At 37.9% G+C, this 25,336-nt stretch overlaps 4 protein-coding genes across 5 annotated transcripts; all 4 read left to right on the top strand.

The window, feature by feature from the left end:
• The first annotated feature begins 2,348 nt into the window (after window positions 1-2,348).
• On the top strand, window positions 2,349-5,429 carry LOC143561320 (uncharacterized). 2 transcript variants are annotated; one of them, XM_077049440.1, is made up of 9 exons: window positions 2,349-2,543; window positions 3,208-3,317; window positions 3,478-3,683; window positions 3,762-3,867; window positions 3,958-4,026; window positions 4,796-4,860; window positions 4,931-5,029; window positions 5,110-5,209; window positions 5,314-5,429. In XM_077049440.1, exons 1-9 carry the CDS (start codon window positions 2,426-2,428, stop codon window positions 5,374-5,376), a joined length of 936 nt encoding a protein of 311 aa, XP_076905555.1. In that variant the 5' UTR covers window positions 2,349-2,425; the 3' UTR covers window positions 5,377-5,429. The 2 variants fall into 2 exon arrangements, with proteins under 2 accessions (XP_076905555.1, XP_076905554.1); XM_077049439.1 differs by having other exon boundaries at window positions 2,350-2,543; window positions 3,202-3,317.
• Window positions 5,430-9,409: 3,980 nt separating this feature from the next.
• Window positions 9,410-13,123, top strand: LOC143561331 (dynamin-related protein 5A-like). The gene is made up of 8 exons (XM_077049449.1): window positions 9,410-9,484; window positions 10,253-10,444; window positions 10,510-10,737; window positions 10,805-11,233; window positions 11,316-11,543; window positions 11,629-11,830; window positions 12,258-12,801; window positions 12,890-13,123. Exons 1-8 carry the CDS (start codon window positions 9,410-9,412, stop codon window positions 13,074-13,076), a joined length of 2,085 nt encoding a protein of 694 aa, XP_076905564.1. The 3' UTR covers window positions 13,077-13,123.
• Window positions 13,124-19,432: 6,309 nt separating this feature from the next.
• LOC143561330 (uncharacterized) lies at window positions 19,433-21,022 on the top strand. Its single transcript, XM_077049448.1, has 2 exons — window positions 19,433-20,590; window positions 20,633-21,022. The coding sequence occupies exons 1-2, from the start codon at window positions 19,433-19,435 to the stop codon at window positions 21,020-21,022; spliced, it is 1,548 nt and encodes a 515-aa protein (XP_076905563.1).
• A 310-nt stretch (window positions 21,023-21,332) lies between these two features.
• On the top strand, window positions 21,333-22,784 carry LOC143561329 (uncharacterized). Its single transcript, XM_077049447.1, has 4 exons — window positions 21,333-21,892; window positions 21,975-22,136; window positions 22,241-22,336; window positions 22,391-22,784. Exons 1-4 carry the CDS (start codon window positions 21,333-21,335, stop codon window positions 22,782-22,784), a joined length of 1,212 nt encoding a protein of 403 aa, XP_076905562.1.
• Window positions 22,785-25,336: the final 2,552 nt, after the last annotated feature.

The raw sequence follows: 25,336 nt of genomic DNA, 5'->3' as shown, positions 1-25,336 counted from the left end.
CACCAAGCCAGCAAATCAAGACTTCTAAATTCATCCGGAGTCATGTGTTTCACAAAGTTGGTACCACCATACCTTCCAAGTTCACTGCTTGGGGTGTTTACCTTTTGACGTTTACCGGCGTCTTCCCAAATCATGTAGTACATCCCCATTTCAAGGTCGGTTTGGGATTGGGATTGGGCAACAGCTCTTAACGAGTCATGAATTTGGGAAGACGACCCGTATTTTGTAAGGTAAACATCATACATGTTAGACAAGGTGGTGTTGAAAGCATTCTTTAAAGTTTGGTTATAATAGGGGTTTTGATCGTCGTTTAACTCTAGCTCATCACAAATTTTTTCTATTAAAGCTTCAACACCACCAACATTTATGCAAGGGTTTAACGCAGCAGCACATGTCAAAACAGCGGGTAGTTGTTGAAAATATTTTCTAAATTTTTCTTTCATTTTTACACCCATATCAAAATAAGGTGCACCCCTACAATGAAGTTCACCCAACTTTGTGCACATGACAGCAATTTTTGGTAAAGCAATGGGGCTTGTTGGATAGTAAACCCCGGATAAACTTGTTGTGCAAGATTTAAAAATTTGAAGTACCTCCGTAACGATCTCAATCAATAACCAGTTTCTAGGATCGTACGGTGCACATTTACCCCTACTTGACATTATTTGATGAAACGCAACTAGTGATTCTTTTTGTTGGATGGCTTTCTCAAACATATCACAAGTCGAGTTCCATCTTGTTGGACAATCCCAATTGGGCCCCAACCATTGACAATTAGCTTCATCACAAAATTTTTTGTATCTTGAAAATGTTTTATTGTTGCTAAAAACATCTCGTAACATTCTTTTAAAATTGTTTCTTTGCGTTTCGATCACGTTTAACCCATCTTGCACGGCCAAGTTGATAATATGTGCAATGCATCGGCTATGAAAAAACGCTCCATCACAAATAGGTTTATACTTTAATTTTAAATGGCCAACCGCGGCCGTATTGTTGGACGCGTTATCAAACGAAATTGAAAAGATTTTATCTTCAATCTTGTATTGTCGAATGACTTTATCCAAGAGTTTAAAAATATTTCTGCCCGTGTGCGGGTAATCAAACAATTGAAATGCAACGGTTCGTTTCATCATTTGCCACGACCCGGGGTCAACCCAATGAGCCGTCACACAAATGTATGAGTCGGGCGAACCATTAGGTACCGACCACACATCCGTTGTTAAGTTTACACCAGTTTGTAAGTTTGAAAAGTATGAAATTAGTTCGGATTTAGCGTTTTTCCAAGCTTTAAGACAATCTCTTCTAAGGGTCGAACGACTTACGTGTTGGTAGCGTGGTTGAACATACTTTTGCATCATCGACGTGAATTGAGGGTTGTCGAAGTGGTTGAAAGGAAGTGTATTTTGAATCACAAAGTTTGAAAACTGGTGACGTACCTCTTCAAGGTCGTACGTAAACACCGTTCCTTGATTCGTCATCTCCGGCTGCGAACTACTTCCCGATTCGTCCTTCAAGGCCTTGCAAAAGGGCCTTTGTACATGCGCTCTTAAAGTGGAGTTTGCATCTTTGCCATAAAACTTCAAACAATGTTTGCATTGAGCTTTTTGGGTACCGTTAGACATTTCGCATAGGTCGAAATGTTGCCAAACATCTTGGTTTCGTTTCGTGGGGATGACCCGAACGACCGTTTCTCCCGTGTTCGAGGCACCCATGTTGACGGATGAAGCAGCACTTTGGGAGGCCATGATAATCGACTACGAAATAAGAGCGTATGGAGTGGTAATGTGGTATAATTGAGCGTGAGATAACAAAATAATCGCGTATGTAATAAACGTTTAGAGCGTTTGGAGTTGTATAATCGAGTGTGATCTAACCAATACCCAACCTAAGCTATATATAGATGTTTGTGGGGGTAAAATGGGAAAAAAAAAAAAAAAACGGTCAAAAATAACCAAAAACGGCTATATGGCCGTTACTCAACGTTCGAAAACCGGTTTTAAACCGGTTAACCGGTTTTTTTATAACGGTCAAAAACCGGTTTATAAAAAAACCGGTTAACCGGTTTTTCTAATAACCGGTTATTAAAAAAACCGGTTTTTAATAAACCGGTTATTAAAAAAAACCGGTTTTTTTAAAATCGGTTAAAAAACCGGTTTAGGATCCAAATTGTGTAACCGATATACAAACCGCCGGTTTGTAAACCGGTCAAACCGGTTTACAAAAAACCGGTTTTTTTAAAAACCGGTTTCCGGTTTAAACCGGCAAACCGGTTCGCCGACCGGTTTTTTTGACCACCTCTAGGCCGAACACCCCCTACGTGCAAAAAGTAAAATAAGAAAATAAAAATCCAAAATATTAATTCGATATTTGGTTTATCGAACAAAACTTCCGGAGTGGATTCGAAATCACCACCGCTGAGTCCGCCATGGCAGCAATGAGCTTCGCCGCCGCAGCACAACCGTTTCTGAAGCGAGCTGTTCAAGCAATACCCAACCCTAATAAGTTTCAACCCTCTTTATTCCATACCCCTTTCACTTCTTCAGGTTTTTATCTATCTGAATTTTAGTGATAGATGTCATCATTTGAGTCAAGTTTCTAACTTTCTTGTTACTTATACATTGATTAATCATGGGTCTATCTCTATTAGGTATTGCACACTGAAAGTTAATAATTTGAGTCAAGTTTGTAACTTTCTTGTTAATTATATTTGTGTTCGTTCGTTCGTTTAAAAAATGAACATGTCCGTGCTCGTTTATGTCCGTTCAAAACGAACAGTTTACAAACATATATGAACATAACTGAACAAGGATAAACGAACATATATGAATAAACGTAAACAAACACACTTAAAATGAACACAAACAAACAAATATAAAAAATTAAGTAGATGATTCATCCACTGTATTATAAAAAATGAACATAAAGGATCGGACGAGACATGTGCTCGTATTCATTCCTTTGATTAAACGAACACAAAGTTTTTGTTCTGTTCCTTTGTTTATTCAATGAACGAGAATAAACAAACTTCCGCCGAACAGTCCACTGATTGTTTGATTCGTTTACATGCCTTCAATTGGTGTTAGTTTTGTAAGAAAATGAACATGATTTGCATTTTGAAAATATTATGTTTGACTTCAGAAAGTCAAAGTCCTAAATCTTGAATCTTTTTTTGCTTCTGAATTGAGGGATAACAGTTTACAGTTACAGGTGTTGGTATATGTCACTTGGCACAAGCTGCAAGGAGTGAAACTGAGGCTGTACTTAATAGAGTTGGTGAAAGGGGCTCCAATGAAGAAGTGAAGCATATTATTGAAATGGTAACTATGCAAAACCATGACAAAGGGTTAAAAGGGTGATTTTGCTTGTGTAATAACTTGCTAAAAGAAGAAAAAGGCTGCATTTTTGTACCCAACATTCTAAAATTGAAAGTGTTGCATATTTCTGTATTCTTAAAGAAAATATGTCGTTTCTTAACAGGCAAAACGAGCATCAACGAGGCGTGAAGTTCTTCACACAGATTTTCTCACACCACCCGTGTTAAAAGAGTCAATGATGATAATAGAAAAGTTAGCAGATGTTAAAACATCAGTTCAAGGTGGTTACCCTGAGGCTGAAAGATGTCGGTTGTCAGTTGGACATCCGGAAGTATTGACAACCGATCCCGACACTGTGGCTGCATTAAGGTGGTTAACCGTCAATGGTTAATAACTTAATATAAGTTCAATTTGGTTTAAAGATTTGATTGCATATTTGCATTGCAGTATTTCAGGAAACTTTGGTTTTCAGCCGTGTTCACATGGTGACTTTCTTGGTTCTATTCTTGGAACAGGGATTGTTAGAGATAAATTGGGTGATATTCTTTTACAGGTAATAATATTTAATAGTCCCGGTTTTGATAATTATATTCAAATTATCAAGATTATTTGAGCATAAGTCAGGTTTTTTATTTGGGTGCAGGGTGAAAAGGGGGCCCATGTTCTTGTTGTTCCCGAGTTAGTTGACTTTCTCACGATGTCACTCGATAAGGTAATACTTAAAGTTGAAGCAAGTACCATAATATTGCCCACTTATGTCGTAAAAATTACAGCATTATACTATCATAGCATATACTATTAATCAGGCATTTGAAATTTTGAATATTTCGAAGATGTCTAAAAGACTAAAACAACCTTTTGTAACAATGTTGAGAAAAAAAGATAGTCTCGTGTAGCTAAATTAATACGCAGTTGGTTAATTGTACGAATGGCAACGAAATAGCTCGGTGTCGCAGGTCAGTTTTGGGCTCAACCCGAACCTAAAACCGACATTTCGGTTTTTGAAAACTGTTTGGTTTCGGTTTTTTTGGTTTTACCATTTGGGCTTGAGTATTTTGGGTCGAAAAAGAATTGGTCCAAAATAATGAATTTGGGCCTAAAACTCTGGACCTCAATCTTTTTTCCTTAATAAATAAATTGATTATACATTTGGGCACCATTTGTAAGTTATTATAAATTACTCAACATTTAAAATTAAATATGAAAATCAGTTGGTTTTTCGGTTTTAAATACAACCAAAACCGAAACTGAAAGCTCGGTTTTTACGAAAACATAAAACCAAACCGGTAGTTTTTCTTTGGGTTTGGTTATTTTGGTATTTCAGTTATGGTTCGGTTTTTTTAATTACATGCACACCCCTACGTGTGTAAAGGATATTTTTTTCATTATTAAAACATATTAGTCGAATATTAAAAAAACAAATAGAATTGAAGTCAATAATTTACATGAGTCAATCTTGCATTATAACTTCTCTATGACAGGTGGGGAACGTACCCGTTACATGCAAGAAAATGCCATTGATCGCCCTTGAATATGAACCACCAAGGTCACTTAACAGCTATCATATTTTATTTTATAATAAAGTTTATTTTCTTAGTGGCAAGAATCTTTTGTAGGACTAAAACATTCAAAACTGTAGAAGCATCTACGAGGATTGATGCCATTGCAAGTGCAGGATTTAAGATCTCACGATCCAAACTAGTTGGCTTGATAAGGTACCGTTTTGACAACTTTGTTGATATTGTTTGAAGCCACGTGTATCTTATTTTGGTCATTGTGGGGCCCTTTGTTTCAGTGATGGAGATGTGCGTGTTAATTGGGTGACGGTGACAAAAAATAACACGACTATAAAAAGTGGAGACATGATCTCTGTAAGTGGGAAAGGAAGATTGAAGGTTAGAGAATCAAACATGCGTGTGATCATTTTGAATAGTTATATCTAATGAGTAAAACGGGTAAAATAAAAATATTAACTTATTGGTGTTTTGCATTCGGTCAGATAGGAGAAGTGAAGGAAACCAAGAAAGGAAAGTTTGCGGTTGAGCTCATACGGTTTCTATAACATTGCGCTATTATTTTAAGCCAATGTTACATACAAAATGTATACCAAACAGCTATTATTTTAAGCCAATGTTACATACAAAATGTATACCAAACAGCGCTTTTTATTCAAGATGACAATGCCCTTAAATTATTCTTGATGCTTGATCATTCAAGTTTAAACATTTTGTTCAAATTAGAGAGCCAAACTAACCAAAGAGGGGAGTTCGCATTTGAGATAATGTAATGACAAGTTACTTCAGGTTTAGTCATCACGAATGGCGTTAACTGAAACCAGTTGTTTTCTGGTCTGTTGTTATGTTTTGCACACTGTATGCTTAGTGTTAAATTTGTTCAGATTTTCAACTAGGGCTCGTAATAAGTCGTATCTCATTATCAACTTATAGATTACAAGAACACACAACCAGTTGTGTACATATATGGCTATATCAACAGAAAACTTAATTGGCCAGAGCATTACTCGCACTTGAAAGTTGAAGCCCCTCTATAGTCACTTCACTACAAGAAAGATATCTCTTTCTCGATCTCTGTCTCTTACACTCACCTTACCTATATCTTAGATCTCTTTACCGATTCTCATGTCGGAGGGTAGTTGCAAGAAGAACTCTCTTCCTGCAACGAGGCTAACGACATTTGGTTTTACATGTCATCATTCAATCAACATTCTGCTCACAATCTCTCATAGAAATCCAAACGAATAGCTCATTTTCATAGTTGTTTCAATTCGTGCTTCTTCAAATACAAAATACCTTTTACAGTTACGTTGTAATTTGCCTAATAGTAAGATGAGTTGTAATTTGCCTAATAGTAAGATGGAGAGAGTGAATACGGTGCTCTCAACTTGGTAATCTTACACGCAAAACTAATCAAAACTACGTAGTTTTGATTTAAACCTCCTCATTTATCTAAAACCATTTCCTTTTCTATAAAAATCTTAACTTGCTAATATTGAATATGGAAAACATTAGCTGCACATTCTCCCCCAAATTACACCAAAGAACACAAAATAAGTTTTTTCTTCTTTTTGGATCTTGCTCGAACATAAGTAGATTTCCGATTTCCTTAATTATTCAAGTTTTTCTTATGATTTTTTAACTTCAGTACTAGTATCCTTGACTATAATTTCTTACATTTTGGTTTACAATTCTTGGATTGTTTTTTTTTTCTTATGGATTTTAAATTGCTGTATTAATATATCAATGAATATACTGACTAAATATTAAATAAATGAAACACTGTTCAATACAAGCTCAAGAACCCCATGAAAAGAATTACAAAACTGTTTATTCCGTAAAACCATAATAGCTATCTTTGGATTTTTGGGATGAGAATCTCCTTAAAAAAACATTCTGATTACAGAGTTGACATAGAACTAATGCAAAGTTACCCCATAAATAGATATTAAAGACAAAATGTTTTTAACTTTTTATGTTAATAATTCTTACAATGAGGCATGTAAACATACATAAATGGACTTTTATACTCCATAAAACCCAATCAAATTCGGATTCTTTAGGCCCAATTACGACCTTTAGAGGTGGGCAACCTCCGGTTTCAGACCCGAGCCGATGTATCTGATCTGAAACCGGATCCGGTCCTACCTAAACCGTGGGTACAGAAACCTAGGTTTCTTAGGAGAATCACACCCGAACTTAACCTGAAAATGTTGGAACTGGTTCCACCTCTAGCCGGTGAAGACGTGGGCCAAACTGGCTAAAACCCGACAACTCAGTCAAAAACCCGAGCATACCCGAAACCAGTTTTTACGAATTTTGTTTCAAAATGGAGTTTATTTACAAAAAAAAAAGGAAAATGGGGAAAGTCACAAAAAAGAAGAAGGGGGAAAATGGTGTATTCGCTGCTGCCAGCAGCGAATTAGGAAGAACTAGTTTGAAAATGGAGTAGGATTATGAAGAAATTGTTTTTTTTTTCTGACTCGTCTTCTACCTCCAGAAACCCTACCACTTGCAGCTTTAAAATTATGGTTTTGATATTTATGCATGTGATGTCAGCAACTATTATGTAGCTTTGAACACCTATTTTATTTAAAGTTCATCTACACTATTTGGGTAGATGGCCAGGCATTAGGCATATGAGTGGTCTGCATTTGTTCACGAGTCTTTCAATTATTATGCAGCTTTGGTAGCAACTTTGAACACATGCCTTTTCCTTTTTTCAGCCTTATCCTCTTCACATGATGCATTCATGACATCATTGATTTAATGTCAGCTGGTAGTTCACAGGTGAAGACAAAGACAACAGGTAAAACAAAATTTAGTTAGGTGAGGGTGTTGACGGAAGATAACGGGGGTTTGAAACTTGTTCCTCTTAATCCGCCATTGGCAGCAAAGGATTAGCTCTCAATAATTGATCCGCTCCTACCAATGGCGGATCCTACTCCATTTTTAAACTGGTTCTTCCTAATCCGCTGCTGGCAGCAGCGGATATACCATTTCCATTTGACAGAATTACAGAAATTGTCTTTTATGTTTGTACCAAATTTCACTCGTTGTCATTTATCTTTAAAATTGATTTGTTTTATCCTTTATGTTTATAAATCTAACACCGATTGTCCTTTAACCCTAACCCAGTTAGTTTTTCTGGTTAAGTCAGATCATGTTCTAGACAGCAAATCGGTCAATTTTAGCTATTTAATTAAAAGTATTTTAATAAATAAAAAAACCCTTTCTCTCTCTTACTCCATTCCTCTTCCTCCTCCTTCTTCTTCATTCAACCACCACTCACCACAACATGTGTGTTACCCGCCACCGTCAGCCAACAAATCCGGCGACCAAAAAAATACCCCATCTCCGCTAAAACACTAAACCCGGCCAAAACAAAACCCCATCTCCGGTAAAACACTAAATCCGGCCACCTGCGACCACCACCGTCATCGTTGGCAATGACCACACCAACGACGATTCAACTTCTAGGGGTTTGATATGGGTCCGGAGCTAACCCGGGTGTGCATTGGATATGGGTATAGAGTTAAAATTCGGGCCAGATCTAAACAACCCGATGTTCTGTTGAAAGAAGATGAAACTAACACCATTTCAATAAGAAGAAAAAGAGTCAGGTGACGGGAAAACCGATTTGCAGATCTGTGATATATACGCGGATTCGTAGATATGCGATTCAATGATGATGGGGTTAAGGAGTTGCAGATATTGTAGATTGTTGGTGAGTATTAAAAGGAGATTTGTTGGGGGTTTTTTGGTCGCCGGATTTACACACGGTGGCGAAGATGTGTTTTAGCGGAGATGGGGTATATTTTTGGTCGCCGGATTTGTTGGCTCACGGTGGCGGGTAACACACAGGTGGTGGTTGAATGAAGAAGAAGGAGGAAGAGGAATGGAGTAAGAGAGAGAAAGGTTTTTTTTTATTTATTAAAATACTTTTAATTAAATAGGTAAATTGACCGATTTGTCCTCATGTGCTTAGCGCATGATCTGATTTAACGAGAAAAACTAACTGGGTTAGGGCTAAAGGACAATCGGTGTTAAATTTATAAACATAAAGGATAAAACAAATTAATTTTAAAGATAAAAGACAACAAGTGAAATTTGGTCTGTCTTTTTTTTTTTTACTTTTTCCATTTTCTTTTTTTATTTGTAAATAAACTCCATTTTAAAAAAAATTTCCAGTTTTTATCCGACCTGATTCTTAACTTTGTTAACCACACCCGAACACGGTTGATGAAAAAAACCCGATTTACACACTCTATATTATTTATAACGGCTATCAAGTCCCAAATTCAAACTAACCTTCTTCTTCCCGCTCTCTGCAATGCGACTCCGGCCAAATCTTCTTCTTCTTCTTCCTCTGTATCAAGGAACCACTGCCAATCTCACCGGGACTCATCGGCTTCCTTCAAAGCTCGATTCGAGGCCTACAATCGCCTTTAAGCTGCCGCGGTTGCGTTCGGTGAACGGCTTCCTATTCCTGAAGTTGTAGCAATCGGAGGCCAGTCGGATGGAAAGAGCTCACTACTTGAAGCATTTCTCGGTTTCCGGTTCAACGTTCGCGAGGTCGAGATGGGGACACGCAGGCCTCTTATTCTTCAGATGGTTCATTATCCTAACGCTCCTGATCCTCGGTGTAAGTTCCAGGTTGGTTACAGTTTTGACGTATTGCGTATGAGCTTTGGTTAATTGTGGAGATATTTTGTACTTAGGGTTTATGATTAATGTTCATATTAGTGATGATAGCGTTTGAACTGGTTATTTTAAATTTTTATCATCATGAATTGTTCACCACTTCTAAACAGTGCTGTAAAAATCTCGATTAGGTGCAGATTAATCCCCGATTAATCGCTATTTGCTAGTCGGTCGGTTAATTAGTCAATGGTCAAATCCGGCTAAAATCGGATTAATCGAACTTAGTTGGCCTATTATGACGAGGTTCCAGCCAAAATCTGCGGTTTCTGGCGAGATTTCGGCCAAAATCAGTGGTTTCCAACGAGATTCCAGCCAATTTCTGGCCAAAATGTGTGTGTGTATATATAAAACTGAAAATTACATATAAAAATGTGTGTGTGTGTGTAAAAATGAAATTATACATTAAAGTCTGATCCGATTAATCCTGATTAATCGCTAGTCTCCTACCCCGCCGCCCGATTAGTGACTTTAACAGCCTTGCATCTAAAAGATATGTTTTATGTTTATGAACTTTAGGTTTTGCTTAATTCCTATTGTTTGAGAAAGTGTTTTTTGTCCAGGTTAATGAGAAACAAGAGTGATGTATATAATGCAACACTGCAAAAGAACAGAAATCAAGCTTTAGAATCGGGGATAAAAAGTTTACTAACAAAATTGCAATTTGAAAACATGTTAGTAATAATTAGATAAGGTACCTTGTTTCTTGCTGCATATGAACAGGAGGAGGATTCTGAGGAATATGGCAGTCCTATCATGTTAGCATCAGAAATTGCAGACACCATCAAATCAAGAACTGATGCAATGTTGCGGAAAACTAAAACGGCAGTCTGTTCTAAGCCAATTGTGATGAGAGCTGAATATGCCTATTGCCCTAATCTCACTATTATTGACACTCCTGGCTTTATACTCAAGGTGAAGCAAACTAAAAGTGTGTTTATTTTAACATCTTTATTCATGTTTGCGTATAATAGTTATAATCTTTAACTGCTGCTTGGCTGGCAAAGAAGGGTGAACCAGAGAGCACACCGGATGAAATTCTGTCTATGGTCCAGTCATTGGCTAGCCCACCTCACCGCATCATTGTATTCCTCCAACAAAGTAGTGTTGAGTGGTGCTCGTCTTTGTGGCTTGATGTCATTCGTAATATTGATCCAACCCTTAAAAGAACTGTAGTTGTTGTCTCCAAATTTGATAATCGCCTCAAGGTACTCAACACTCTATACACTATATCAAAATAACTGAAATGCACTGTAGCATTTAATTATATTTCAGGAATTCACTGAAAGGAGGGAAGTTGACAACTATTTAAGTGCAAGTGGCTACCTTGGAGAGAACACACACCCCTTTTTTGTAGCCCTACCAAAAGACAAAACCACGGTTTCAAACGATGAATTTCGCAGGCATATATGCCAAGTGGATGTTGATGTATTACACCATTTACAAAACTCTATTAAAGGCGGATTTGATGAAGATAAATACAAATCCCAAATTGGCTTCAATTCTCTTAGAGATTATCTAGAATCTGAACTCCAAAAAAGATATAAAGAAGCTGTACCAGCAACTTTAGCATTACTTGAACAACGTTGCAGTGAAGTCAATACTGAATTAAACTCAATCAATACCAAAATAAAAGCCACATCAGATGTCGCTCACCTTCGCAGATCATCAATGTTGTTTGCATCTGCAATCTGTAACCATTTGGTACAGAGCTGTTTCTGATTAAATATTATATATAAATCAGTCAACTTTATGTTTGACCGTGCCTCTTTTCTTTTTGTTAAAGGGAGCACTGATAGATGGAGCAGCAGATCCTGACCCGCAGCAATGGGGAAGAACAACAGAAGAAGAGAAATCTGAAAGTGGAATTGGAAGCTGGCCCGGTCTTGCAACTGATATCAAACCGCCAAACAGTACCTTACGCCTTTTTGGTGGTGCTGCTTTTGAAAGAGTTATGCATGAGTTTAGATGTGCTACATATTCAGTTGAATGCCCTACAGTTTCAAGAGAAAAGGTAAAACTAATATTCATTTTTTCATTTTTGGATCAAGTAACAGTTAATAATTAATATTATTTGGATGTATTTGTATTGTGTACAGGTAGCAAATATAATACTTGCTCATGCTGGCAGAGGTGGTGGAACAGGAATAACTGAGGCTGCTGCTGAGATTGCACGGTCGGCCGCCAGGTCATGGCTTGCACCGTTGCTTGACACTGCATGTGAACGACTTGCATTCGTGTTAAAAAACCTCTTTGATCTAGCCATTGAGAGAAATCATAATCATCTCTGCATTGCTGACTGTAAGTTCTTTAACTTAAATTAGAATTTGTACTTCTATACAATACTAGTTTGAGGCCCATGCACTACACGAGTAATCTTGAAAATACAATATTAAATAAATAATAAGTATACAAGAAACAATAAACCCGTTAAACACTATTAATACAGTCGTTGTACAATAGAGTTTAAAACAATTTTAAAGTAAAAGATATAAATATCAAATATTTGAAAAAAAAATAGGAAGTAAATATTAAATAACAAATTTTGAAGCATAAATTTTAATAATGGTAACTATTATTTTATTATTATAAATATAAATTTGTTAAAAAGGGTGAGGTTTAATGTAGGAGTGACAAGTGGCAAAACTTGTAGCCTTTATTTAGAGAGTATAGATATAGATAGATTATAACACTGTTAAATGTTAATCAAGTGTTTGTTTCTTGACAGATGCAAAAAGGCATGTGGATATGGATGGATATGTAGGTTTTCATGCTGCTTTAAGGCATTCTTACAACTGTTTTATAAACAATCTTTCAAAAGAATGCGAACAACTTGTTAGGCATCATTTAGATTCAGTTACAAGCCCGTATTCTCAAGTATGTTACGAGAGTGTAAATGCCTATAGATTTGAGTTGTCAGCACAGAAATCTTTAAAAAATGCTGGTGATGATGACATGACACCTGGTAAACTTGTTGAAACACGAGAGGCTTATATGACTATACCCGAGACCCCGTCACCTGACCAACCATCTGGTGGTGATTATGTGATTAATACTGAACACGAGAAGTATATCGAAGGTGGGCCCAAAAAACGACAGTCCAGAATTAAGGCTAACAACAAATTGTTGGATAATTTAAGAGTTAAACATCATAAAGGCTCGTCATACACCGAAATTTGCTTGTTAGCTTCACAACATTTCGCACGCATACGCGAAGTCTTGATTCAACGAAGTGTGACATCAGCATTGAATTCTGGCTTTTTAACTCCATGGTAAGACTTCTAAAAGTATAATGATTCTTCATCTATTTCACATTATGATGCTACAAAGATTCTGTATTTAATATATTTTATGTGGCAGTCGGGATCGGCTTATGGTGGCATTGGGACTGGATTTATTTGCTGTGAATGATGAAAAGTTTATGGATATGTTTGTTACACCGGGAGCGATTGACGCCCTCCAAAACGAGTGCGAGTCGCTTAAAAAACGTCAAAAGATATTGCACACTTGTTTGTCTGAGTTCAAATCTGTTGCTTCCATCTTGTAAGCAAATATTAAGCATGAAACTGAATATTAATATGTACAATCTTCATTACAGTGATTCATTATGCATTTTGGTTTTGATTGTTGTTTTTTAATAGTTTTGAAGATAGTTGAATAGGCTGGACGGTGGACTAAAATTTGAATATATAAATTCTTGGTTTCTGGTTTCAATTATTGATCACGTTGTCACTTCCTTTTAGCAGCATCTAGCTTTTGATTAGAGCTTATCCAAGTGATACTTGAAAGATTTGGTTGACCTAGGTCACATGTTATGGACACAAATTTATGTTGCACATGATGAATGAGATTCAATCATGTTAAAATATTACAAGATTCTGGATGCACATCGTGTTTAAAATATTATAATGGTATAAAATCTTGTATGTGTACTATTACTTTGATACATAAGAAAGTTATGTAATCATATAACCGTCTCTTCTTTTCACATTGCAATTGAAGAGTACTAAGATAACATTTTATACTGTTTTCTACTAGAAATTAATTATATATATATATAATATACGTATGATCTATGTATATACTATAGGGATGCGTCATTTTCAAAACCATTTGTATGTTGAGATTGTGATAAACGGTTATGTAACTGTCTTTTCTTTTGTATCGCATTTAAAAGAAAAACATATACAACTTTGTCATGCGGTTTTCACAGTTTTTTTTAAATTTATTTTGTTCGAATTTGAACGTCTCCGAATAATAAATTACTAGAGGATAAGCTCAAGTTCTTATTTGTTTTGATTTTTACTCTTTTGGAATATATTTTATTTCTTAGTGGGCTACGTCAACTTGTATGGGTTGTTTTTGTTTTTATTTAAAAGTTAAAACATGGTCCAACTTATTTGACTAAATATAAGTATAACTTGTCGGGTTGGTTGTCTCGCCACTCATTTTCTTTGACTAAATATTAAAATTTTCTAGCCTAAATCGGGAAATTTATGAAAATGACTCGAAACATATTTATGATTGTGATTTCGTATTAAAAAAACAGGTCCTGATATGGTGCTTATTTTATTTATTTTTGCTTAATTGGTCATGTTTAGCATAATGTATCGTCACGAGAGATTCTTTTTTTATAATTATAATTTAATTAACTTTCAAGTTTGTATTAATTTCTATATTTTGTATTGAACTCCCGATTTGTATTAATATTTCAAATAATGTAAATAAGTTTTAATTTATTTTTAATCAGAGAATGCATGTAGTTCACCAGAAAAACTTGCATGTCCTGAATAATATACGTTGACAGTCCAATGTATCAGTAAGCTCTCGGTAATGTGTCGGCGTATAAATTAACCAGACCCACATTATTGACACATACTTTCAAGTTTCACTGACGAATATTCGTTGATGACTTTCACTGACATATTTCTAATGGAAATGTTCGTTGATGATACTCATTTGTTTGATAGTGAAAGTTATAATCGTGAACCCATTTCTCATCTTTTTATAATCCTTATTCTATAAATCCTGAAACGTTATATTTCCAATCACCTAGTTTATATTTAATCTTATAATTTTACAGAGAGGCGGAGAGGTAAATTGTGAAGGTGGATTGATGGCTTGAGGTGACTCTACATGATCGGATTACATATATTTAATAATTTGAAAAACAAATAAACAAACTTGTTGCTAAAGCCGCAAATAATTCCACATCAAGAAAGGCACACCCCTTTAGCGCCTCATTGTAACGTTATTCACGCTTACACTGTCACGTTTTCATACTTCTTTAACGTTGTCCATAACAGATACCCTTAGACTTGTGTACTAACAATGGCTAGTTAAATCGTATTAACTAGCTCACCCGTTAACTACGGTGTTGTGGGTTAACAAGCTTTAACTAGCTAGTTATGAATGGTGGAAGAAATAAAAAGAAAAAAATATTCGATTGGTTGTTACTTTGACAGCCCCACCTTTTCCATATTTAATGCTTGTTTTGTGTTAACATGCACTCCTAACGCTGAGGCGTGGTGTAAACGGTGTTAAGGGGTTCGTCACCTCAGCCCTGAGGTTATTTCTCTATCATGAGCAGCCTTGTAATTAAACCTTTGAAAAAGATTTGAGTTGAATTCATAAGTTAAGTAACAAAAGTAAAACTTCGACTCATCCATAATAAAGTAAACGTGTACACACTCTTTAGTCTTTACTATTGTCTTTTCTTTACCTAAAAGGAAAGACTCCTATAACTTTTAACACCTATATATATTATTGTTTCGAGACTTTGATTATTAATAACATTAAAGAAAAAGAAACAATACTCATGATCGTATGATACCGACAAACACTTTATATGTTTTCATATCAACCATGTTTATCGTGTTCAACATCAAACAAGATCGAAGGCTCCTAAAATCTTGAAGAATATTTAATATAATAATTAGTTTATTATTATAAAATAAGTTAGTCTTATTTTATTTAATTCTATTTGTTTTGGATTCAAATTGTGTATTTGAGTTAGTATAGGATTGGAACCGTGGGCTTATATATACCCTAGGTTCAATATGTTAGTTAATTATTAAGTTTTTCGTTTGGCGTTTTCTTAATAAAAGAGTCGATCGTGTGTTGATCAAATCTCGTGTTCGTGTTATTGATCACCCGCTCATTTAACAAGTGGTATCAGAGTTTAGGGCTCGTACCGGGAAGCGGTTTGAAGATCGGGGCAGCCTCCACCGGCAGGTGTGTCGGTCGGTGGAGGGCACGCGTGAAAGATTGGCTTCTGTCGCAGCCATAAAACTTAACAGCAGTAGACGAGACCAGTGCGGTGTTTCGTTCGACCGTTGTCATGTCATGCGAGAGTTCTGGTTGGGACTACAGGGGTGTTCGTACGTCCGTGGCTGTTAAATAGGAGATATACGGAGGTAGTCAATCTTGATTGGCTAATGGCTCATGTCAAGAAGATATTTCCATCTGCCGGTTTTCTTAATAAAAGAAATACGTTACTGATTTTTGTTTGTCAAACCAAAGTTGGCGTGCATGAGATTTGTTACTTGCAGCCAAAGTAACAATTTATTCTTCCTTGTTCGTAAATAAAGAACAGATTAAAGAATTTTGGTTTTCTTATTCTGTCCATAAGATCAGTTTGATTTATCCGATCGAAACCGATAACGATGATTTTCCAATCAAGGTGTGTCCGTGTTTCGATCGCGTTAAGTTTCCGATCGAACAAAGGTGTGTCCCGGTTTTGATCGATGTGAGTAAGTTTCCGATCAAAGGTGTGTGTAGTGATCGTGAACGAGTTGCAACATTTTTGTCAAGTTAGTGATTGAACTGCTCGAAGTCAAAGGAAGTGCGGGCCGGCTGTTTTAGTTCATTTAAAACAGAGAATCCGATTAAAGGTGTGTCCAAGGTCCGAACGATAGTGTGTCCATCATGAAGATGGCTATTAATGATGGTAGTCTCGCGTGTTTCGGACTAAGTTTCAGGTTCAATTTGAAGCTGTTTTTCGGTCCATTTGTAGTTGTTTCACAGCGTTTCGGTTGCGAACCAGTGACGGTGAGGGCTGTCGACGGGTGTTAACAGCGGTTACAAGGTGGTTCGGGTCTGCCGGGTTAACGGAGTACAACGGGGTTGTGTGTCAACTTTGTTTTGGTGTTCGTCACGTTGAAGGTTTCAGTGATGACGTTGTGTCGGGATGGTTAGATCCCCGTGTGTCTGGACAATGATGAATGATATGTGTGCCATGATCGTATGTCGGTATGGTTAAATATCCGTGTGTTGGGATGATAAAATCTCCATGTGTCGGGGCAGTTTTGTGGTAGCGTTATCGGGCTGTCTAAACGAGACAACAACACCAGATGTTTAGGGTCCGGTTTCAGAACCAAACCATGGCGTACGGCGCTGCAATGACTCAAGGTAATTTGAAGCTGCATGGGAGCTATTACAGTATTTGATATTGGTGGTCAAGCATTACAAAATAGTAGCGGTTTTGGGATGCCAATTAGGACCACAAATGGGAGACAATGTTCGGTAATTGCAGTTGTAATATTGAGACTAAATCAACATAGACATGTTGATATGTTCAGCAGGTTTGCAATTATGTTGTGGAGATTGCTTGGAGCCAAAGTAATCTATTATTTTTCATCCAAGAAGAAGAAACAATCGGGTTTGATTGTGTAAAGTTACTGTTTGGAGGTGAGTTGAATGATGTTCTAGATCTTGTGTAGATTAAGGAGTAACCGACCGAGACACGACTTCATGTGAAGGCGTGTGACGAATCCAAGAATCAAGTCTAAAGAGATACGAGCGTTGCGGCTGTGAAAGAACTTAGAAGAACAAGTTTGGATCTAGAGGGAGTGTTGGAATTCAACATTTGAGCCGATGTCAAAAGACGTGACCTGTTGCGTTGAGTCGCGGGTTGTTTCGAGTTGAGGTGCTTCGTGTGTGTCACGGTAGTAGAAGTTTGGTGTTGAGAGGGAGTGTTAAACGTGTCCAACACCAAACAAGATCGAAGGCTCCTAAAATCTTGGAGTATATTTAATATAATAATTAGTTTATTATTATAAAATAAGTTAGTCTTATTTTATTTAATCCTACTTGTTTTGGATTCAAATTGTGTATTAGAGTTAGTATAGGATTGGAACCGTGGGCTTATATATACCCTAGGTTCAGTGTGTTAGTTAATTATTAAGTTTTTCTCGTTTGTCGTTTTCTTAATAAAAGAGTCGATCGTGTGTTGATCAAATCTCGTGTTCGTGTTATTGATCACCCGCTCAATGTTTAACATACCATTTAATCAGTTTACTAAACAACTGGTTATCATTATAAATAATTCAAATGTATATGTGTGTTAAAACAAAATATCAAATATAGAGGTAGGATAGGGAAAAGACCTAAATACCTATAAAGGATCATCCGCGGGTCATTCAAGATTTCCTCAGAAGCTACCCGCGTAACATTCCCAACACCCGCATAACTTAAGTCAGAGGAAGACTAATGAACAATTCCAGAGACCATCAGCGGGTCGATCAGGACTCCCTCAAAAGTCATCCGCAAAAGGCTCCCATCACGCGCGAAGATGACTAAAGGGTGACTACAGCAAATCAATTGTAACCAACTTCCTTCTAGATGATTTGTGCGAAGATCCTTTCTTGGAAAACACGTAATGTAACAACCAATCAAGAAAGGACAATTGACAAGGTTGTTATAACCGTGCACATGGCCAATTGTCTCGTCCCATCATGTGCGGACACTTGTCCAGGTTGTAACAAAGAGCACCTTTTAGAAGGGGACAGCTGTACCAATAATATTTCCCCTAACCACCGGCTATAAATACCCTCTTCATCATTTTGAGGTATTCATTCACATTTCACATACTACATTACTTAAAGTACTCTATATAAGAACGGTAGTTATTCTCACTCCGGACGGTGATTACGGGAAGACCCCCATCTTGTCTTTCCCGTCACGAGCTCACGGTGTTATGTTTTGCAGGTTTCCATCACCGGACTTGTTGAGCTGAGTTCATACCGTCGTGTTGTTAGTTATTTGACGCATATCCTGTGGAACCATCGGTCTAGCCTATTCAGGTTTAGATATGTGCTTCTTGATTGGCGTCATCCGTGTTTGTGCTAGAATTATAAGAGTTTTTGTTTGTTTTGAATGGTATGAGTCAATCTCTTCAAGATCCGATGGAAACTCCGATGATAACTAGTTGTTTTGCTGGAGTTATGGCACCTGTGGGTCCAGCTCCTGGCGATTTGGGACATGTGACGGTGGAGACTCCTCGGGAGCCAAAGACAGATCTGGAAATTCTCCTCCGGCGAGATCTCATTGTCAGAAAGTCATATATGAGGGGATTCAATCTCCTGAAGAATGGTTGCAGTTGCAACAAGAGAAGGTTATAGCTTATTATGAACGCATGCTGTATGAGTAAAGAATCTGTACAAGGACTCTAGCTTATGATGATGTTCCGTTAAGATCTCCATCTCCTCCTTCAACAATCAGACAGAGTCAGATGCGAGAGAGTGCCAGAACTAAGGTATTTTCTGAGGAAGAGATGGAGGAAGGAAGTCGTGACAGAGGTCGTACAGTTTTGCAGACAAACTCCCACAGAATTGAGTACGATCAGTCATGCTTCTAAAATAAGAAATCTTACATATCGCCGTGACGAGGCCAATTATTTTAGAGATGATAGTCGAGTGTATGGTAGAGAAGAGACCAATTGCCCGCGTGCGAAGGTCAGACATACTGAGTACTGTAGCGATGCAGAAGAAGATTTTACAAAGCCGTATCCTCCCGTGGCGTTCGCAGAAAAGTCAAATTCGTCCCGCGTATTGCTACAGCTCCATTTCCTGTTAATGTAAAAATTCCTACCAACTTGGATCCTTTCTTAATTTTGCTTAAGGAATGACGGATCTGCGTATTGCTACATCTCCATTTCATGTTAATGGAATAACGGATCCGAGTGATCATTTGCTTAATTTTGCTGCGGTAGGAGGGGTCAGCGGTTGGACCCTTCCTTACTGGTGTCATATGTTTTCCTTAATATTGACGGGGGCTGCTCGCGGATGGTTTGAGAAGTTACCAGATGGTCAGATCAAAAATTGGGATGATTTGGTAGCTAAGTTTTCACAACATTTCAGTCAACAGAAAAAACACATGCAAGACCCGTATGAAATTTTGGATGTCATTAGACGAGACAATGAATCTATTGAAGATTTCATTACTCGATTCAATGATGAGAGTTTGAACATTGGTGGAATTAGTGAAGATATGTTGCGTTGTGCTTTTCACAAGAATGTGCAGAGTGGGGTCCTAATCAGATGTTTAACTGGGAAAGATGGTATGCCTAAAACTTGGGATGAGATCATGTCTGCAACAAAGCTTTTTGCTAGAACAGAAAAAACTTTAGGATCTGAAAGTCCTAAACAAACAACAAAGGTGGAATTCAAGAACATGCGGGTGAATAGACCAGCGCGGTGTTCAATTTGGTCTAGACTCCAACCATCCACAGAAACTTCAAAGCAGCCATATGCGAGGACATTGATTGGGAACAAGAACAAAGATCGTAATCTGGGGCAAGATAATTACAGATGGACTCTGTTAACAAAAACCCCTTCGGAGATTTTAACTACGGAAAATATGAATTTCAGAGAACCACAGCCACTCATAAAGATAACGCATTTGAATCCCAATAAGCAGTGTATGTTTCACAATGACATCGGCCATCACATGGATGATTGTGTTAGTTTAAGGAATGAAATTGAAAATGAAATCAAGTCTGGAAAGTTAGAGCATTTGTTTAAGAATGTAAGGCTGGAGGCCCGCAAACCACCCACACAAGTCAATTCCGGCCCGCCTAAAAAGCAAGTTAAGGATTTAAATGTCCATATGATCCAAGGAGGGAAACTCTGCGGATACAAGAGACAGGAAATTGGTTGTGAAGAGTGGAAGAGTGAACCAGTCGTGTTCCCGCGGGTCAAAGGGGGTCCATTTATGAAGTACCCGCTGATGATTACTGCCTTGATTGGGCATTATAGATCTAAATACGTTTTCTTCGATACTGTAAGTACATTGGATATCATGTACGAGTAATGCTTTGAGCAGTTAAACGAAGATGACAAGGCGAGGTTGAAACTTATTCACGCGTCGGTATCTGGTTTTAGATTTGAGGTGATGCATCCGCGAGGGGTGATTTCTTTCCCTGTTATTTTTAGTGATAGAATTCATTCGGGAACTGAGGATGTGGAATTTTGGGTCTTGCCAGCCAAATCAAAACATGATGTAATTTTGGGAAGGGAGGAAATTGGTGACTTCAATGCTAACCCATCCACAGCTCATTGCGCATTAGGAGTCCCAACCCACAGAGGCGTGGCACTCATCGGTCTTAACAAACACTGCTTTATGAAAGAGAGTTCGAAACCAAGTAAAATCCCAAAAATGGTGGAAAGAACTGAGCCGGAGAAATGGGCGATGCACCCAAAGTTTCCGGAATAGACAATCATACTTGGTCATACTAATTCTGAAATAGTGAGGACATTTTTGAAACAACTATTAGTGAAAAATTTGGATGTGTTCTCCTAGAAACCCGTAGACATGACGGGTGTTCCAAGAGAAATTGCCGAACACAAGTTGCGGGTCAATCCAGCGTTCACACCAATCGTCCAAAAAAGCGGTAGACGGGTCCTGAACAAACAAAGGAAATGAATGAACATGTTCAAGACCTATTGCATGCCATGATCATCCGAGAAATACGTTACCAAACTTGGGTGGCAAATCTGGTGATTGTCCCCAAAAGTAACGGGACATGGAGGATGTGTATCGATTTCAAGGATTTAAACAAGGTGTGCCCAAAATATTGTTACCCTTTACCAGAAATAGATCTAAAAGTCATGCGGTTGCACCGTTTAGATTCAAATGTTTCCTTGATGCTTACAAAGGATATCATCAGATCTGCATGGCAGCTGGAGATGAAGATAAAACCGCATTTTGTACATACCAAGGCACATTTTGTTATAAAATGATGCCCTTCGGGCTGAAAAATACGGGAGCGACATACCAACGGATGATGGATGAAGCCTCTAAAGAACAAATTGGGCACAACTTGGAGGTTTATATGGAAGATTTGGTAATAAAGAGTGTTGAGGATGATCATATGTTAAGAGATATTGAAGAAACATTCAACACTTTGATAAAGATCAACATGAAACTCAATCCTAGTAAATGTTCTTTTGGGATGGAAGAAGACAAATTTTTGGGAGTGTTAGTTACGAGTGTGGGTTTCAAGGCTAACCCATATAATGTCCAAGCAATCACCCGCATGCCTTCACCATCTTCCCTTAAAGAAGTACAAGCGTTAACTGGAAGGTTAGTGGCGTTAAAAAAATTTCTAGTCAATCATGCGGCTAAATCTTTTCCTTTTGTGTCAACGCTAAGGAACTGTTTAAAGAAAGCACACTTTAAGTGGACTGCGGAAGTTCAGCAAGCGTTATAGAGGTCAAAAAGTGTTTAATGGAGTTACCTACGTTGTCCGCACCACAAGCGGGAGAACCATTAACCCTGTACCTTTCAGCGCAGATATAGCCATTGGAGCAATATTATTAACAGATAGGTAGATGGTCTAAACACTGATTTATTATGTGAGCAGAATATTGACAGATGCTGAGACAAGACATTCAATGCTTGAGAAACTAGTTTTGGTCTTAGTTTATGTAGGCAGACGCCTCGTAGATACTTCCAAGGGCACCCGATCAATGTGTTGACAGGGTATAAATTGAAGAGTGTTTTATGCAAGCCTGAATTGTCTGGAAGGTTGGCCAAATGGGCAATTGAGTTTGGTGAGCATACGATTGAGTAAAAATCAAGACCTGCAATCAAAGGACAAGTGTTAGCAGATTTTGTAATAGAGGTCCCGCAGAATAAAGAGGAAGAGTGTTTAATTGAACAACAAACTCCTATACCAACGGAACAGGGTCATGTGTGGTCATTGTTCACGTATGGTGCATCAAGTGGTGAAGGTTCTGGAGCAAGTCTTCGGTTGGTCAATCCAGAAGGTCATGAGTTTACCTACGCTATCAAGTTAGATTTTAAGAGTACTAATAATGAAGCAGGATATAAAGCCTTCCTGGCAGGATTACGGATTGCCAATAAACTTGGTGTTCAACATTTGGAAGCGCGCGTTGATTCAATGTTAATTCAAGGAGAGATTAACGAGTCGTATGAAGCTAAAAATGAAGTGATGGCATCATGCTTGTCTTAGGCAAAGGAACTCATACTTTAGTTTGCATCTTGTAAAGTCATTCACATTAAAAGAAGTGAGAACAAATCTGCTGACGCTTTGAGCAAGCTGGCTTCCAGGGATTTTGAACACTTTGAAAAAGACATCCGCATTGAAGTTTTAGATCGCCCTTCAGTTCCGCAACACCAGGTGCTAGTCATACAAAAGCGAGTCGAATCAAGGATGACTCCAATTGTTGCATACATATCATCTGGAACTCTCCCGAAAGGAAAGTCAGTGGCCCAGAAATTTTGACACAAGGCATTGAACTGTCAATTGCAAGATGGGGTATGTTACCGTAGATCATTCTTGGGTCCACTCCTAAGATGCGTTGATGCAGAAGATGCCGATTATTTGATTAGATAAGTTCACGAAGGAATATGTGGCTTACACGCAGGCCCCAGAATGGTGGTGGCTAAATTGATGAACGCGGGATATTACTGGCCAGGGATGCACGTTGACGCAATGGTTGAAATTAGAAAATACGATTCATGCCAGCGAGTTAAGAAAAACACCGATAAGAAGCCGGTTGGAGCCCGGCCACCACCACACATCATTAACCCTGCCTATGTCCCGTATCCCGCTCGTCTAAAGAATCAACAATATACGAAAGATTACGGGCATTTTCTTAATATATTTAGCCAATTAAATGTCAACCTCCCGTTCGTCGAAGTTCTTCTACATATGCCTAAGTACGCCAAATTTTTGAAAGACCCTCTTAAAAGAAAGGATAAGTTGGAGGAGCTGTCGACTGTGCCCCTAAATGGAGAGTGTTCCGCAGTAGTGCTCAATAAAGTACCAGAGAAATTACCCGACCCCGGTGTTTTTACCATTCCATGTCTTTTCGGAAGTGATACGACATGTCAAGCATTAGCTGATCTAGGAGCTAGTATAAACCTTATGCCATATTCTTTGTATGAAAAGCTAGACCTAGGAGAGCTCACCCCTACTCGTATGACGTTGTCTTTAGCTGATCGTTCTGTTAAGTATCCGAGGGGTGTCGTAGAGAATTTTCTCGTTAAGGTAGATAATTTGGTTTTCCCTGTAGATTTTGTTGTTTTAGATATGGAGGCCGACGAGAGAGTTCTAGTCATTTTAGGTCGTCCATTCTTACGTACTGCTAGGGCGGTCATTGACGTGTTTGAAGGTAAGATAACTCTTAGAGCCGGTGATGATAGTGCCACTTATTTGGCGAAGTCCATGAGACATCCGAGTGGTCAAGACGGTCTCATTGATCGATGTCACCCAGTTTACTCGATAGAATCATTTATCTCGGGCATGGATCCTAGTCTTGATTGTTCCCGTTCTGTAAGTTTAAGTGTGGGGAAGAAGAGAGCGGTTTCAAGCTCTCGGGAAATGGTGAAGCATGTTGAAAACAAAGGTGGTGGTATGCGAAAGATTGAGAAGAATCGTGGAGTTAGAAAGAATAAGATCAAGGTTGATGAATGGTCGGATCGTGATTCGGTATCTTTGAGGGCATTGGAGTTTTACCGAGGTGGAGGAAGCTCCACTCGGTCCGCCACGTGATTCGCATAGCATGGGTTCTTGAGTGAAAACTCAAGTGTAGAGTTTGTAGATTTTTCCTTTATTTTAATTTTTATTTTCTTTGTTTCGTTGCATTGTCGGGTCGTTCCAAGGAATCATCACCATCATGGAGAGAGGAATTTATGAGAATTCAAGAGGTGCCAGGTAAGTTTTACACGTTGAAATAACATAAAATGAGCATAGGAAAGAGTTGGTAATTTTCTAAAATTTTTCTAAGGCAAAATGAGGTCCCAAATTTTTAAAACTTTCTGTTAAAACACCCCGTCGCGCGCGCGACGGGGGTCTTTTTTTGGCTTGGCATCCGCGAAGGCAGCAACAAATAAATATTACCTACAGCGAGGGCTTGGCGGCACGCGACCGCGAGAGGCTTAGCCTCCTCCGCGCGGCGCGGCGCCCTACACCCCATTATCCCGAATTTTTTTTTTAAATTTTTTTTCATTATTTCAAAATTTTTCACCAATTCTCTGTTTTATCATTCAGGTGTGATTCCTTGTGTTTAGTTTGTTTTTTCGAGTCATGTTTTTAAGTCTAGTTGTCCGAGTCTTGTACGAGTCATCGAGTTGCTAACGTAGTTTTTTGTAGTTCGACTTTGTTTTGTGGTTTTGAGTTTTGTTAGTTTGAAGATTGATTGAGCTAGAGAAGAGATCCCCAGGGTTGAGTATAATGAAACGAACAAGTGTGGGGATGGAGTTTCATTGGAGCAGTATACTTTATGTTTTATTATTATTTGCTGCTAATTATTCATGTTTTATTTGTTGGGTTGGTAAAATACTTTGATTGCTTAATATCTATCATTTTGATAAGATACACTATTAGATATGTTTGTTTTGTTTTGCCGCTTACGTTCGTGAAAAAAGGAGTTACCATTTGCTGAGCACGTTCGTAGTTAGAGGACATTCATGGAAATAAGACTTTGGCATCATGTTTCATGCGCATATTACCAGCTAAGTCTTTTTCATTATCTAGCATATTAACTTTTTATTTTGTTT

The sequence above is a fragment of the Bidens hawaiensis genome, unplaced genomic scaffold (genome assembly GCF_021521415.1).
Source record: "Bidens hawaiensis isolate Kalapana, Puna unplaced genomic scaffold, B.hawaiensis_p1.1 tig00020663_1, whole genome shotgun sequence".
NCBI classification, from domain to species: domain Eukaryota; kingdom Viridiplantae; phylum Streptophyta; class Magnoliopsida; order Asterales; family Asteraceae; genus Bidens; species Bidens hawaiensis.
Note: the sequence above shows the minus strand (reverse complement) of the source record. Positions and strands in the feature narration are given on the sequence as shown.